At 50.7% G+C, this 15,002-nt stretch overlaps 1 protein-coding gene across 1 annotated transcript in view; it reads right to left on the reverse strand.

Annotated features, from left to right (window-relative positions):
* Positions 1-14,340, reverse strand: part of LOC142018790 (uncharacterized) — a 29,470-nt gene extending 15,130 nt beyond the window's left edge. Inside the window, exons 1-2 of the mRNA XM_075004919.1 lie at positions 13,305-14,340; positions 12,259-13,063 (exon numbers count right to left, since the gene is read on the reverse strand). Coding sequence (XP_074861020.1) covers positions 12,259-13,063; positions 13,305-13,505 — 1,006 coding nt within the window. The 5' untranslated portion in view covers positions 13,506-14,340. The remainder of the gene's footprint in view (positions 1-12,258; positions 13,064-13,304) is intronic.
* Positions 14,341-15,002: the final 662 nt, after the last annotated feature.

Consider the following 15,002-nt stretch of genomic DNA (forward strand, 5'->3'; position numbering starts at 1 on the left):
ATTGTGTCCACATTGAAAGGCCAGAGGAAGTCAATGAAAACGACAAAAGGTTTAGAGAACCTGACCTCTTAAAAAAAAGCACAGCAGCTATGTTGTACACTACAGCGATCTTTCAGAAGCAGCCTTTCTGGAAGATCTGTTGCAAAAGAACTTCTTTCGAAAGAGAGCACCCACACATAAAAGAGGGATCTTCTCTTTCGATAGAACAGGCCAGGGACCAAAAAATCAGGCGCCGTGAGGATGGCTCTTTTAAAAAACCGGGCTTGCGGAGCATCTACACATGTTTTCTTTCGAACGAAGCTTTTGCAAGAAGGAGATCTCCCTGAAATGATCTAAATGTTGGAAGAACGCTTTGTGTGTCTAGATGCTCTGCTGGATATTTCAAAAGAGCCCCTTCTTTAGAAAAATATTTTGAAAGAACTTGCTAGTGTAGTCGCTGCTGGCATGTTTAGTCTTGAGGAAAAGGAGACTGAGGGGGAACTGACAATAGTCTTCAAATATCTCAAAGGCTCTTATAAAGAGGACCCTGAGCAATTGTTGTCTACCTCCAGTGATGATAGGACAAGAAGTAACAGGTGTAGGCTACAATAAGAGAGATTTGGATTAGAAATCAGAAAAAAACTTTCCAACTGTAATGGTAGTTAAGCTCTGGGCCAGTTTACTAAGGGACATGGTGGAATCCTCATCACTGGATGTATTGAAGAACAGATCAGGCAAACACCAGTCTGGGATGGTTTGGTTTTGCTTTGTCCTGCTTTCCAGCCTTACTTTTCTGTGAGTTTTAACTTGTCAAATTGACAATGGAAGAGTGTTAAAGTTATGTAGTACCCAGAGGCACTGAGGCCTCATACTAGAGTGAGTGAAGTCTCTGCTCTACAGCCTTGGCTGAGAGCCAGCTGGCCTTTAGCTCATGTGGTGGAGCACAGGGCTTTAGCCCCTATGATCACAGATTCAATCCCTGGTACCAACAACCTGGGTGTGTTGGCGTTACAACTGGTGCCTTGGCCAGGAGGAACTGCTGAAAGGTCTCAGAAGCTCGGGATGTTTTTCCTCAGCCCTGGGAAGCATGTAGTATCCAGAAGCACTGAGACCTCATACTAGGGTGAGTGAAGTCTCTACTCTACAGCTGTCAGCTGAGAGCCAGTTAGTCTTTAGCTGATGCAGTAGAGCACAGGGCTTTAGACCCTCTAATCGCAGGTTCAGTTCCTAGTGCTGGTGACCATGTCTGGTGGTGTTACAGTTAGATTTGGCCTGCTTACCTAAGTAGGATGATTAGACAGAAGGCAAGAAGAGAGGTGAGAAAGAGGTAGGAGAAATAATGTGAGGGAGGAAATTGACATGATCAGGACATCTTTTTGCATACTGCTGCAAACACAACCATGGAGCTGATTAGCTGGCCCAGTCAAAACACATTTCAAGACCTGGAAAAACAGTCACAAGGTCCCATTATGGAATAGTGGTGGATGCGATAATGATGACAACACCGTTATCAATATGCTCAGGATGCAGCTCTTCACAGCACCCTGCCATGTGCAACAGACTCAGAGGGGTCGCTACGTTAAGCTGTAGATTCACAGAAAACGAGCAGTCTTGTAGCACTGTTTATTAGGGAATAAGTTTTCGTGGGCAAGACCCACTTCAGGTTTTCAGATGAAAATCTGAAGAAGTGGCTCTTACCCATGAAAGTTCATTACCAAATAAAAAAAAATTAGTTAGTCTTTCAGGTGCTACAGGATTGCTTGTTCATTTACATGTTCAGTAACTTACCAGAGTCTCTAATCAAAATAAAGACACCAAAAGATGGCAAACTGGTTTCATTAACATTGTCCAAATAAAGTACATTTTGGTAAGAGGTATGAGGATTTCTTCTCACCTTGATACAATTCTGTTGTGAAGCATTATCAGTAAAACTTGGCAACTTTTAAAATAAAAGGTATCTTTGACTTTTGTAAGTAATGTTTGTTCACATCAGGCCTGATCCAAAGCGTACTGAAGATAGTAGAAAAACTAATGTTGGTTCCTGTGGATAGAAGGTTTAACCACTTCTTTGCAAATTCCTGTATTTAACCAGTCTTATTTCTGTGATCTGCAATGATCTCCCATTCATTACACCAAGTATCTGAGGTTCCGCTGTACAGTGCCATATTTCTCTCTATTGTTTTGCATTCTTTTGTCTGCTAGAGAGTTTCAGAAGAGAATAGTTTTGAACTAGTTCAGTATTTTCCCAGTTAATGGCAATATAAAGCTAAAATCTTTATTTCTGTGGGAAAGCTTGTGCTTAGTGCATTTGCTTTACCTTTTAAAATTCTAAATACTCTTCTGTCTGAAAATATATTTTTACCTAGCAGCCAAAGAACTCCTGGGTTCCTGTACGAATTAAGTCAGGAAGCAGTTTTTAACAACAAATTGAAACGTTTACACAAGGAAGCGCTAGTTTTATAACTGATGGGAAACTTCAAATTTGATTACAAGTAACCTTTGGCTTCCTATCTGTTCAACAATAGGCCATGTTGTTAAGGGCAATTTCCATGCACAGCATGTGGGTTCCATTTTTTCATCCTTAGACATGGTTGTTTACTGTTCAGAACTGTTTATGCATTTTAATCAGGCTTATTCAGCTGCCCTTAATAAATCACTACTAAATGAATGTACCAAAACGAAAACTATTATGTTCTTTTTGTTGCCCTTATGCTGTATTTGCTGAGGTCTCTTTCCAATGGATATGAAAATCAGAAGCAGAAGGGTAAAGGAGTCAAAAGAATAATCATTAGACGTATGATTTTAATGCCTCTTTCTGAACAATCATTTCAAGCCACTTCTATTAACTGCAGGAGCCTGACTTTAAATTCAGTCCAGGCAAGAATGACTTAGCAATTGGAACCTGCCGTCAGCTCATGGCACTGAAAGTATTTTTGATGGGATGAGGCTGACAGGCCAGTTCCTGCTTGGCAGAGGTTCACTTGAGACAAGGCTGTATTCATATAGATAAGTGCTTAAAAACAGTCAGGGATCTTGGTGTCTGGAAACAATGGAGAAGATTATTATTGGTAAGCTATTAGCATGCAGAAGTAAATATGCTTTTTTCTGTCATTCACATCAATAGCAAGTGGGACCATAACAGCCTTCTGTCTGGCAAATATGCAGTACAAGAGAAACAGTTTAATCGAGGGGTGAGCAACTTTTTCTGAAAGTGAAGATCATTGGGATCAAATACTGCTTATCTAAGGCTAATTCTACACTACCAGATACATTCGAATGTAAAGCAGTTAGCTTGATTTATCAAGTGACTGTCTTCTTAATGGCATTACCTGGTCCGTTCTTTGTTTATGGAAATAATAGTGTTGCATGAGTAACGGGTGTAGTACAAAATCTCCAACCTACTCTATTGTTAGGCCTCAATCATGCCTGGAACTTTGCAATATTTTTTTTTCTCTGCTCATGAAACATTTTTAGTTGTTACTTAAGAAGCAAGACATATGAGGTCTCTGCCTCAAGTCCTTTGCTTATTTGCCATGAAAATGAAAAGCAGATTTGTGAAGGGGAAAAACTGACACTCTGCATCAAAACAACTATGAGAGCAAAACTGAAAGATTTCCTTTGGGAAATTATAAGGCCCAGTCTTGCAAAGCATAACTCACATGACTAGTCCTATTGACTCTAATAGTATTCACATGCTTTGATAAGCACGGGATAAGCAGCTAGCTAACTAGATAAGATGTGTTTGCATCTTTCATGTGTGCCAGAGAGAAATAATACTATTTTCTACTAGAACAAAAATGGTCCTTAATTGTGCAGGCATAGTGATCAGTTACTAATGTTAACCTAGCAATTGCACCACAGTCACTTAGAAAATGTATCTCAGTTTATCTGTCGGTAGTAACGGGACAACCTTGTGCTGGGTCAAATGAGTGGATTGTTATGAAAAGAAATTCTGCAAACTTCAGTTTTCACCTGAAAAATTCACCAAAAGAAAATATTGGTCATTTTTTTCATCTTGACTCCCTGGCAATGGTTATACTACAGAGGCATTTCAAAATAAGATATCTCAAAACAGCTATTTTGAAATATCTTATTTCAAAATAACACAGCTACACATGAAATGCATTTCAAAATAGCTCCCAGCTATTTTGAAGTAGCATTTCTGGACACAGCGCTCTTTTGAAATAGTGTCATTGGGTGCCATTGTGGCTTACTTCAAAATAGTGCTATTCTGTTTCTTAATCATGCCTATTTTGAAATATTTATTTCAAAATAGGCATTATTTCTCCTGAAATAAAGGTTACTGATTTCCAAATAATGCACCCACTAAGAATTTACTTTGAAATAGGGTGTGCATAGTGTCGATGCTAGCAAAGTTGTTTTGAAGTAATAGCTGTTACCTCGAAATAACTCTGTAGCATAGACGTAGCCCCACTGTCCTATTTGCTCTGATCTTTGCCACCAATCACTTAGTATTCAGGGAGTGGGCTCTTCTGGAGGTAAAATACCAATTTGCTAAGTCAGAGACAAGGAGCGTGAGGTACTATATTTTATTGAACCAGCTTCTGTTGGTGAAAGAGACGAACTTTTGAACTCCGCAGAGATCTTTGTCTTGGCTCGGAACAGTAATCATGCAACATGCTAAATTGCATAATGGTGTTGTTATACAGAGAAACTCTCACTAAGGGCCCTATCCAGCTGTCCATCACTCCGGATACACACCCACTGATTTCAGTAAAAATTTTGCATGAAGAAAGGTGGCAATATTGGATGCTGAAGGCTGGGATGAGAGCTCACTCTCCAAGTTTTGTTTCCTTTGGCAAATTGGATGTCACAAAATAATTATCTGCCTTGGCTACTCTCTTACATTATTTTTCCTGAGTAATCAGACCTACCACCCCCAAACCCATAACCATTTGGGATCTAGTCAGAATTTAAATTTGGATCTCTAAAGGTGAAATGCTAATGCAGTAACCCACCTACAGATGTTTTCTAGCATTATACTACTAAATTTAATAGAAATTAATTAAGTAGGTCAAATAATGCAAGCTAATGTTCTCTTCCTTTTCCCATAGATGGACCTTGATTCTGTGCTATTTTGGGAAACTATTATTTCCAACATTTAAAGGTGTTTTAAAAGTAAATGAATCATGACTGCTTCAAAGAAAGTGTGAAGAGTTTATCTCCTCTGAGAAGCAGCTAAGTACATACAAATCATAAAAAGACTGGTAGTGGGAAGACAAAGAATGGAGCATGCATACACTCAGCACAAAATGTAATTTTTAAAATGTTTCCTTCAAAAAGTTAAGCAATTGTGGAGAACTTGCTTCATATTTAAAATTCATGGATTACATATGGAATCCTATAGGTCCCACTGTATACCTCTGCCCTCACTGGCAACAATCCCACCATCTTTACTCAGGCAAATTTTCAAGTTCCTTCAATGGGAATTTTGCCGGATTACATGAAAGTCACTAGCCCCAGAGAACTTACACAATCTTTAATTCATATTATTTATGTGCATCACAGTAGAGCCTAGGGCTCCCTCAACCCTCATTTCAGTATAAGAAAAGTAGTGCAATATTCAAAATACAAACCATCGACTGAGCACGAGGTGGAAAAAGTACAGCTGCTTTGGGGGAATGTACTTAAGTACAAGTCACGGGTGTGCCCCTGGGGACACCCCCCCCCCACATCTAAGATTGCACTCATGTATCCAGAAGTGAAAACAGCTGCACTTTTACTCAAGAAACTTTTGGGTACTTTCTCCACCTCTGCTGAGAAAACGTAAACAGATATTGTATACCTTGCTCTACTGAGCTGGATACTTTGGTCCAATCAGAGAGGGTCCTAGGTACTTGTGAATATTTCAATTGCTCACTGAGCCCTCTTGCCTACTGAGCCTTGAATGTGGCCAAAGCTCAAGAAATGGTAGTGGTTGCAATAAAATAGATCATCTTGGAAACAGGAAGAAGAAGGAATATGCAGGAGCACAAGAGAGAGGCAATAATAGAACGAGCCTCCTGGTGGGAAATGGGAACAAGATGCCTCGCCAGCTGCTCTCCCAGGGGAATCTCCTCTCTTCTGTGGCCAGCCTGCTGGGCATGGTGCTTGCTGCCATCTTCCAGCAGCGAGGCAGGGCCACTTGCATGGGCCCCATCCTGCACGCTCTGGGCTGGGCCCTGCAGCATCGCCCCTGGCTCCTGGTGATCTGGCTCTGCTGGGCCTTCCCTACCAGCACAGAATGGTGGGACCAGCTAGTGCTGGGGAATTGGGACAATGAGCAGTGGCTGAGAAACTTCCACATAACCAGGCGGACGTTTGAGGACCTCTCCCACTGGCTCAACCCCGTCCTCCAGCACCACGACACGAGAATGCGGGCTGTGCTCCCTGTGCAGAAGAGGGTGGCAATAGCACTGTGGAAGCTGGCCACCCCAGACAGCCACCAGTCTGTCAGCCGTCAGTTTGGGGTGGGCAAGGCCATTGTTGGGCAGTCCTCCTCAAGGCAAACCTGGCTCAGAACACAGACCCACCGGAGGGAGGGGGCTACTGGGCAAGAGGGGGTAGGGAAGAGGGCTCTGCTGGGGAAGAGGGGGAGGGGGCCATGCCAGGGAGGGAGGCAGGGAACCACCCAGCCTGGCATTCATGGACGTGTCTTTCTTCCACCTCATGAAGGTTGTCTGAGCAATAAATAACGTACCCCTTTGCCGTGTTGTAAACATCAGGGATCTGGACATCACCCTCGCTGGGTTTGTGGAGCTGGGGTTCCCAAACTGTTTCAGCGCGATGGACGGAACACACATTGTGACCTGGGCCCCAGACCACAGCAGGGGCGCTATGGGTGCCTATGTGAACAAGAAGGGGTACCACTCAATTGTCCTCCAGGCCCTGGTTGATGCAAGGGACCACTTCATGGATGTCTGTGTGGCATGGCTGGGCAAAGCCCATGAAGCCTGGGTGTTTCAAAACTTACGGCTGGGATGCCAGATGGAGGAGGGCACCTGTGTGCCCCCGTGGGAGCTTCTGCTGGGGGACATCATGATGCCCCTCTGTATCATGGCTGATGCCACATACCCGCTGCGCCCACGCCTCATGCGACCCTGCACAGGATGCACCACCCAATCCCAGGACCTTTTTAACAGCCACCTCCACCATGCCAGGGGCACTGTTGATCAGGCATTTGGGAGGTTAAAGGGGAGGTTTCGCTGCCTTCTCACGAGGCTGGATGTGAGCCTCCCAAATGTGCCTGCAGTGGTTGCCACCTTCTGTGCTCTCCACAATACTGTGGAAAGTAGACAGGAGCCCTTTATGCAGGGCTGGGATGTGGACCGGGAGGCTGAGTATGAGCAGATACCTGCTGCCCCGTGCCTCTAGGCCTAAAGGGATGAGGGCCCGAGAGGTCCTTTGTAAGGCCTTTGCCTGGGGCCCACATGGATCCTCCGAGCCACACCATACACCTCCTCACTCCTCCACCTCTCATCACTCCTCCCCCACATTTTAGGGACTCAAGATTAGGGTGAGAATGTAACATTTACTGGGTTTTGTGGGAATAAATGTGTTTTTTCCAGAACAACAAAACAATGAGTGAACCTATACACAAAGGGGAAACTATGTACAGGAGGGATGCATGGGACTGGGATGAGGGGCCAAACTTGGAGGAGGGGGCCGAGGTGGAGGAGGGCTGGGAGCCGCAGCAGCTATGGGTGCCTCTACCACCCCAGATCTGGAGCCCCTGTGGGGCTGGGATGGGGACGGGACCATGGGGAGGTAGGGGCGATGTGGAGGCACTACAGGCTGGGCCTCCCCATGGTGTGCAGGGGGGCTGGGGGGGGCCGCTGGGGCTGCTGGTGGTTGCCCACACTGGCCATGAGCCAACAGCCCAGTTCCAAGTGGGCGGCCAGAGACAGGTCTGCAGGGAGGTGGGCTGCTGCGGTGGGGGGGCTGCTGGAAGGGGAGGCTGCTGTGGGACCAGATGGTGAGGGAGCGGGAGGTTGGGTGAGGCGGGTGGCCACAGCCTGGGTGAGGGTATCTAGGCTGTCTGCCATCTGTACCCACACCTCCTGCTCCATCGCCACCCAGTCCCAGAGCACAGTGGTCATCTCCTTCATGACTGCCTGGTTGGCGGCCACCTCCTCATCCCTCCATTGTCGCCATTGTCCAGCCTGGTGGCGGCTTTGTGGGGATGTGAGCTGGGGTGAGAGGGTGGACTCCCAGCCTTCTGCAGCTGTGGACTGGTCTGAGATGAGGCTGGAGCATCTCCTGGATGGCAGACATGTAGAGACAGAAGGGGACAGCTCATGAGTCCTGAGTCCTGAGTCCTGAGTCCTGAGTCCTGACCCTGGGGGCCAGGAACCCCGCTCCACTGGCCCCCACCCCACACCCCTGCTATCTGAGGGCCCAAGAGGCCCCATGGGATCCCGGGTGTAGAGGGGTTACCACATGGTGAGGGTTGGGCTGGGTTCAGGGCCACCCATTCCTTCTCTGGGCATGTGGATTGTGGGGCTGTTCTGGGGTGGGGGGGGTGTTCCCAGGCCCCATGACATCCTGAATGTTCTGTACCTACTGGCTGCTACCTCCAGCACCTCGGGTGATGCACGGCTGGAAAAGGCCAAGCTGGTTGTCCTGGAGAGGAGGGTGATGATGAGAGTCCTACCACTGGTCCCTCAGCGCAGGGTGGGTGGCGCCCGACTGACCTGCCTCCTCCTCTGTGTTTGTGACGGGGAGGGCAGCAGTGTCCACGAGGTGACGTAGCGGTGCCACCTCCTTCATCTCCAGGAGGCAGTGCAGCTCCCCATAAGGGGGGCGGTGGGCAAGCCATACCCCCAAGTGGCTGGCAGCACCCCTCACTTGGCAGTATGCCAGCTGCAGCTCCTTCACTTTGGTGTGGATGCTCTCTCCAGTCCGGATGGGGTGGCCCTGTGTGGCGAGGCTCAAATGCAGTTCTGCCGTGGTCCAGGAGGGGCCCCTCTCTTGGTGCAGCTTGCCCCTCTGCTACGAGCCCTTGGGGCACTCGCCACTGGGCTCTGGAGGGGTCATGGGGCTCCTGGCTTGATGACATTGCAGGCGGTAGCGGGGGTGGGTCAGCTCCATCGTCTAGCGGGGGTATGCAGCAGGGAGCTTGTGGTCCCCCTGCTTCTGCCACGCTCTCCGCTTCCTGACTGGGGTTTCTGGGTAGCTGCTTCCTGACACACGGCTGGCAGTGACCATAGATCCCCACCTGGGCTGGCCAGAGTGTCCAATACCTAAAATACCTTCCCTAAAAGAAGCACACCCACCTTTGTAACAGCTGCACTCTCCTCAGCGTGAAAAGGTGAACAGTGCTAGTTTCTTGAACTACGGTAAGGTCCCAGAGTACGTGAGGGCTCCGTTCCCCACACCCTTGCATCAAACCGGATTTCGCGCAAGTTGGGGTCTGGCTTTTTCCCCAGCAGAACACATGTTCTACAGCCGGGGGAGCAGCAGAAAGGTAAGCCCTGGGGTGGGGGTGGGGGCAGCTAGGAAGGGTTAAGCCTGGTAGTGGGTTGGGGCTATGAGAGGGGGGTGGAGGGGTGGGCTAAGCCTGGGGTGGGGTAGGGCTGCAGGGGGGGTGAGGGGTGGAGTTGAGCGCAGGTGGTGAGCTGGGCTGCAGGGGGGTGTGTGTGCAGGGAGTTGAGCCAGAACCAGAGCCTTGCTTGGGTGGTGAGCTGGCAGGGGGGTTGCACTGGAGCCGTGGCAGGTGGGCAGCTTGTGAGCTGGTGGGGGGCTTTGCACTGGAGCTGTGCAGGGCAGGCAGGCAGATAGCTTGTGAGCCAGCAGGGGAGTTGCGCTGGAGCCACACGGGGCGGGCTTGAAGCTGAACCACTTGCAGGTGGTTTAAACTGGGCTGGGGGGCAGGGTGAGGGTCAGACACGTAAGAGCGAGGTCGCGCACTCTGAGACCTTACTGGACAGGAGACGCACAGAAAACCGTCAGGAAAATGTTTTCTTACAGTATCAGTAGAGGAGTGGGAAAAACAACACACCTGTATGTGGGCAGTAATGCACGTCAGTGTATATTAGACTGAACTGGAGACTGTCACATAGATGTTCCTGGTTTTGATTCTGCTGCCATGAAATCCCAACTCCCCCTCAGCTATTGGGCACGTTACTCGCCTTTGGTAACACACTGTATGTTGCAAGTACTGTTACCCGAACTTTCTGCGTAACAGTTGGAGTAGCAGGTCTTGCAGCTCCTACATATAAGCTGCATCCACACGAGCCCGGTTTTTCAGAAGAGCAGGCCCCACCTCGAAGTAGCGCGTGGCACGTCGACACACGCCATGTGCTCTTTTGAAGCTGAAGCCGGCGTGAGGAGCCGCAGGAATGGACACCGCTCTTCCAAACAGAAAATAGGAAGAGGCCGCACTTTCGACGTCTTTTTTGCGGAAAAAGGACATGTGTAGACGCGCTGCACCTTTTTCGAAAGAGCGGGGTCCGCCTTGGGGGTCATCAGCTGTTAGGCGGAGACGTGCTGCCCAGCCACTGCAGGGCTCTATGGTCTGTGTGTGCAGTGGCTTTTACAGTTGCAGGGACCAGGAAGCCCCGTTGCAGGAAGCTGAGAGTGTGCAGGCAGCAGCCATCCCACGTGGTGCCCCTACATGCCTCAATGCAACCCTCAGCAGCCCCCAGAGTGTGACGGCCAGCAGCCAGGCACACAAGGAGCCCCAGGGCCCCCGCTCTGAGCACACCCAGGGCTCCCAAAGGTCCTGCTGGGGGGGAGGAAGCACGCCCCCTCCTGGACTGAGAACAAGCTACAGGCCTGCTGGGGTTCTGCCAGGAGGAGGAGGTGCTCCAGGTGATGGAGAGCAAGTGCCAGAACGCGGTCGCCTTCACCCAGCTGGCTAAGGGTCTGACTACCCAGGATCACCCTGCCCGCACCCCTGACCAGGTCAGGAGTAAGATGGAGGAGCTGCAGCAGGGTTACACTTGGGCATGGGACTCAGCCAGCTGGCTGGGGGCCGCCCCTGCTTCTTGCCCCATCACAGGGAGCTCAGGAACATCCTGGGCCCCCAGGACACCTCCTCTCCACTGGCCCACCTGGACACCTTGGCTGAGGAGCCCCAGCTGGGAGAGGAGCAGGAGCTGGGACCAGTGGCCAGCCCCACACCACCAGTGCCGGACACAGAGCCATCCTCGGCCGGGAGCTGATCCAGCAAGGAGCGGGGGCTGGTCATAGACCTCCCCTCCCACACCTCCAGCCAGGCATCAGCCAGACAGCCATCGCCTGACCTCAGCAGTGGACCCTCAGGTACATACCCAATAGGGCACACACCCCCAGCTCATGCGGCAGGGGCACCATACATGACTAGGGCCCCCCATGCCCCCGGCAGACCCGAGCCTACCAGGGCTCAGCTGGACCATGGCCCCAGGACAGTGGCATGGCTGTCAGTGCCCATCAGCACCTGCTCCTGTGGACAGCACTGCGCCCTGCCCCAGGGAGAGGGGCAGACTACACAAAGGGGCCACCCACAGGGCCACCACACCTACTAATGGGGGACAGGGGACGGGGACCTGGCACCCAGGGATGGATGGGGTTGTAGGCCATGAGCCAGGGGTCAGTACCCATGGCCTGTTACTCTCTTCCCCCTTGTTCCTGCAGCTGCACCATTCGAAGGCTGGGAGAGCCTTGCCCTTTCTGTGGTACTGGACAGCCCCCCAGCGGTGAGGGACGGGGACCTGCTGGAGCCACCACTAGCACCATGATGGGCCTGGTCATGATGGAGCCAGAAGCAGCTGCTGGAAGACCCCCACCTCACCATCTCCATCCGGTGCCAGGTGGAGCTGGCTGAGCACCAGCTCCGTTTTGAGGAGTGGGAGGCCACCTGGCACCGGGCGGTCTAGGGGGAGTTCCTGGCCATGTTCTGGGATGTCACAGCCACCTACTGGGAGCTCCTCACCTGGCTTCCCCCTCCTGCTGCCCCCTGTTGCCCCACATATGCTGCCCCTCCTGCCATGGCCCCACCCACCAGCCCCCGGGAGAGGACCCCGCTGGCCTGGACCACTGGCCTGAGGCCGATCTCTGGCCCAACCTCCCTGGTCTCCCTGAGCCCTTCCAGCCCCACTGGAGACCTGGGAACGGGGGGCCTGGGTCACAGGGCTGGCATGAGTCATGCCCCTCCATCCCTGCCCCAGACCAACGGCCCACTGGGCAGGCCACCTAGGTCCCCCTTCTCCTGTAAATAGTTAGTCCCCCCTCCTGTAAATAGTTAGCCGTTCCATTATGTTTAGCAATGGATATTATGCACACGGTTTTTGCACTTACCAACACACCAGTTTATTTTTTTAAAAACCCTGTGTGCTGTGTGCTCAGTGGTGGGGAGTGTGCAGGATGTTGGGAGCAGAGTGAGGGAGGCCCACTGGGGGCGGCCGGGACTGTGCTCACTGGAGCCCCTGGTCAAAGTACCAGCACAGAGCCTCCTGGACGCAGATCCCATCCTGGTGAGCCTGGCGGCTAGGGTGCCAATATCAGGCACCCACCCCTGCATGAAGACCTCCCCTTTACTCTCCATGATATTGTGGAGCATGCAGCAGGTACCCGTGACCTGGAGGACACTGAAGACATTCACATCCAGCTGGGCGAGGAGACAGCACCACCGCCCCTTCAAGCAGCCGAAGGTATGCTCAACCACATGGCGGGCTTGGTTGAGCTGGCCATTGAAACACTCCTGGCTGAGTGTGGGGTGGCCCATAGAAGGTTGCATGAGCCAGTACTGGAGCGGGTATGCTGCATTGGTCACCAGGCAGAGGGGCAAAGTGGTGTCCGCCAGTGGGATCTCCCTCTGGGGGATGTAGAGCCCTGCCTCCAGCAGCAGCATAGGCCTAAGTTCTGGAAGACCCACATGGCATGGGTGCAGCTGGGCCACCCCACGTATATGTCCTGGAACTGGCTCTTGCTGTCCACAACAGCCTGCAGGACCACAGAATGGTAGCCCTTCCAGTTTATGAACTGTCCTCCGCTGTACTCCGGGGCGCAGATGGGTCCCATTGAGGGCCCCCAAGCAATTCAGGAACCCCACTGTGGTGAAGTCCGTGATGGCTGAATCCACATCCCTGATACGGATGACCCTCTGGAGAAACATGGCATTTAGAACATGGACCACCCATGGGGTGAAGACATAGGCACCCATGTGGGTGTGCGGGGTGTCCCCAGGCCCCACCCCCCACCCCCTTGGTCCTCCAGCTCCCACCCCAGCCGCATCCCTGGCCCAAACCCAGCCCCACCCCAGGCCTCCCTCAGCCCCCTCTGGTCCCACCCCAGCCCCCCCGGATCCCCCATGCCCTGGTGGGTGCGTGCCTGGCCCTCCTTACCTCCATCACGGCGGTCCCAACTGTGGCCTTGCCCACACCAAATTGGTGTCCCATGGAGCGGTAGCTGTCTGGAGTGGCCAGTTTCCAGACAGCTATTGCGACCCCCTTCTCCACAGGGAAGGCACACTGCAGCCGGGCGGCCTGGTGTTTCAGGGCCGGGGACAGCCACAGGCGCAGCTCCAGGAAGGTCTGCCACCGCATCCAGAAGTTCTGGAGCCACCGGTCATCATCCCACTCCCCCCCAAGACCAGTTGCTCCCACCACTCTGAGCTGGTGGGGTAGCTCCAGAGCCGGTGAAGTGCTCAGCGGGATGGAGCCCGGAGGACCCCATGGTCTGGGTGTCCCTTTCTGACCCTTATGGGGGGAGCCCTGCCAGCAGCTTCAGGGCAGCCACCAGTGCTACAGCTAGCAGGGCGCTCACTCTGCTGGTGGCAGCCAGCAGGGTGTCGAGCTGCTGCTGCTCCATGTCCGTTCCTGCAGGCACTGTGTCTGCAGGGCTTGTGGCAGCTCCGCAGGCCTCATGCTGTGCAGGCCGAGGGTGTTGGGGAGGGGCCCTTTAAACTAGCAGCTTGCTGCAGCCCCAGAAAGGCTTGGCTGCCCTGCAACCCTGTCCGCAACGTTTCCTGGCCCTTTCTTTCGAAAGAGGCCATTGGTGAGTGTAGATGTTTTCTTTCAATGTCTTGGATGGCCCCTTTTGACGTGGCGTGTGACCCTTTCGATAGCACTCTTTGATGGTGCCAGCCCCGGCCCATGTGTAGACACTCTCCTTCGAAATGGCGTCTTCCAACTACTCTCTTTTGAAAGGTGCCCTTTTGAAAGAGCGCTCTAGTGTAGACATAACTATCATTTCCTTTGCTCATATTATTCTGATTTAAAATCCTTTGGGACTGAAACTTTCCGTATGAGATTTCTGCCGTGAGTTACGTCTTTTCAAAAAATTCAGCAACATTTATGTAGCTAGAGTTCTATGTGTGTTAAAAGCACAGAAGAAACTTATTTCAGGTTTCAGTAAGAAATGCTGTGCATATATAAAACATCACCAGGAAACTAAGAGTAGGTCTATAAAGCAAAGTTATTTTGAAATAACCGCCATTATTTTGAAATAATTTAGCTAGTGTATACACAATGCAATTGCTATTTTGAAATAATTTCGAAATAGCAGTTGGCTTATTTTGAAAAAGTTAACCCTCATTTCACGAAGAATAGCGCCTGTTTAAAAATAGATATTTCAAAATAGGAGGCTGCGTAGACAAGGATTAGAGCTGATTTTGAAATAGCCATAGTGCACCTAATGCCTCTATTTGAAATAGGCTCTATTGCATATAGACGCTCTATTTTGAAATAGCTGAGCACTATTTTGAAATGCATTTTGCATGTAGCAGTGTGATTTTGAAACAAGCTATTCTGGAAAATCTCTTATCAAATAGTTTATTTTGAAATAACACTGCTGTGTAGACATACCCTAATTTATTTTCAAGCTTGTACTCCTGTTGAGATCTAAGGAAGAAGCCAAGTTTGAAGGGAATTGGTTCTATCATTTGAAATACAGAGTATTATAAGCTATTACCGGAACTGAAGTAGGAGTTCCTGTTAAGTATATTTGCTCATATCGTTAGAGTCTCCCAAACCCAACAGAATTTCCCCCCCAGTTTTTCTGTTTATCCCAAAGTGGGTATCCACTCCGGGGTGATGTGAAAC

This window comes from Carettochelys insculpta, chromosome 1, assembly GCF_033958435.1.
Source record: "Carettochelys insculpta isolate YL-2023 chromosome 1, ASM3395843v1, whole genome shotgun sequence".
Classification (NCBI taxonomy): Eukaryota; Metazoa; Chordata; order Testudines; family Carettochelyidae; genus Carettochelys; species Carettochelys insculpta.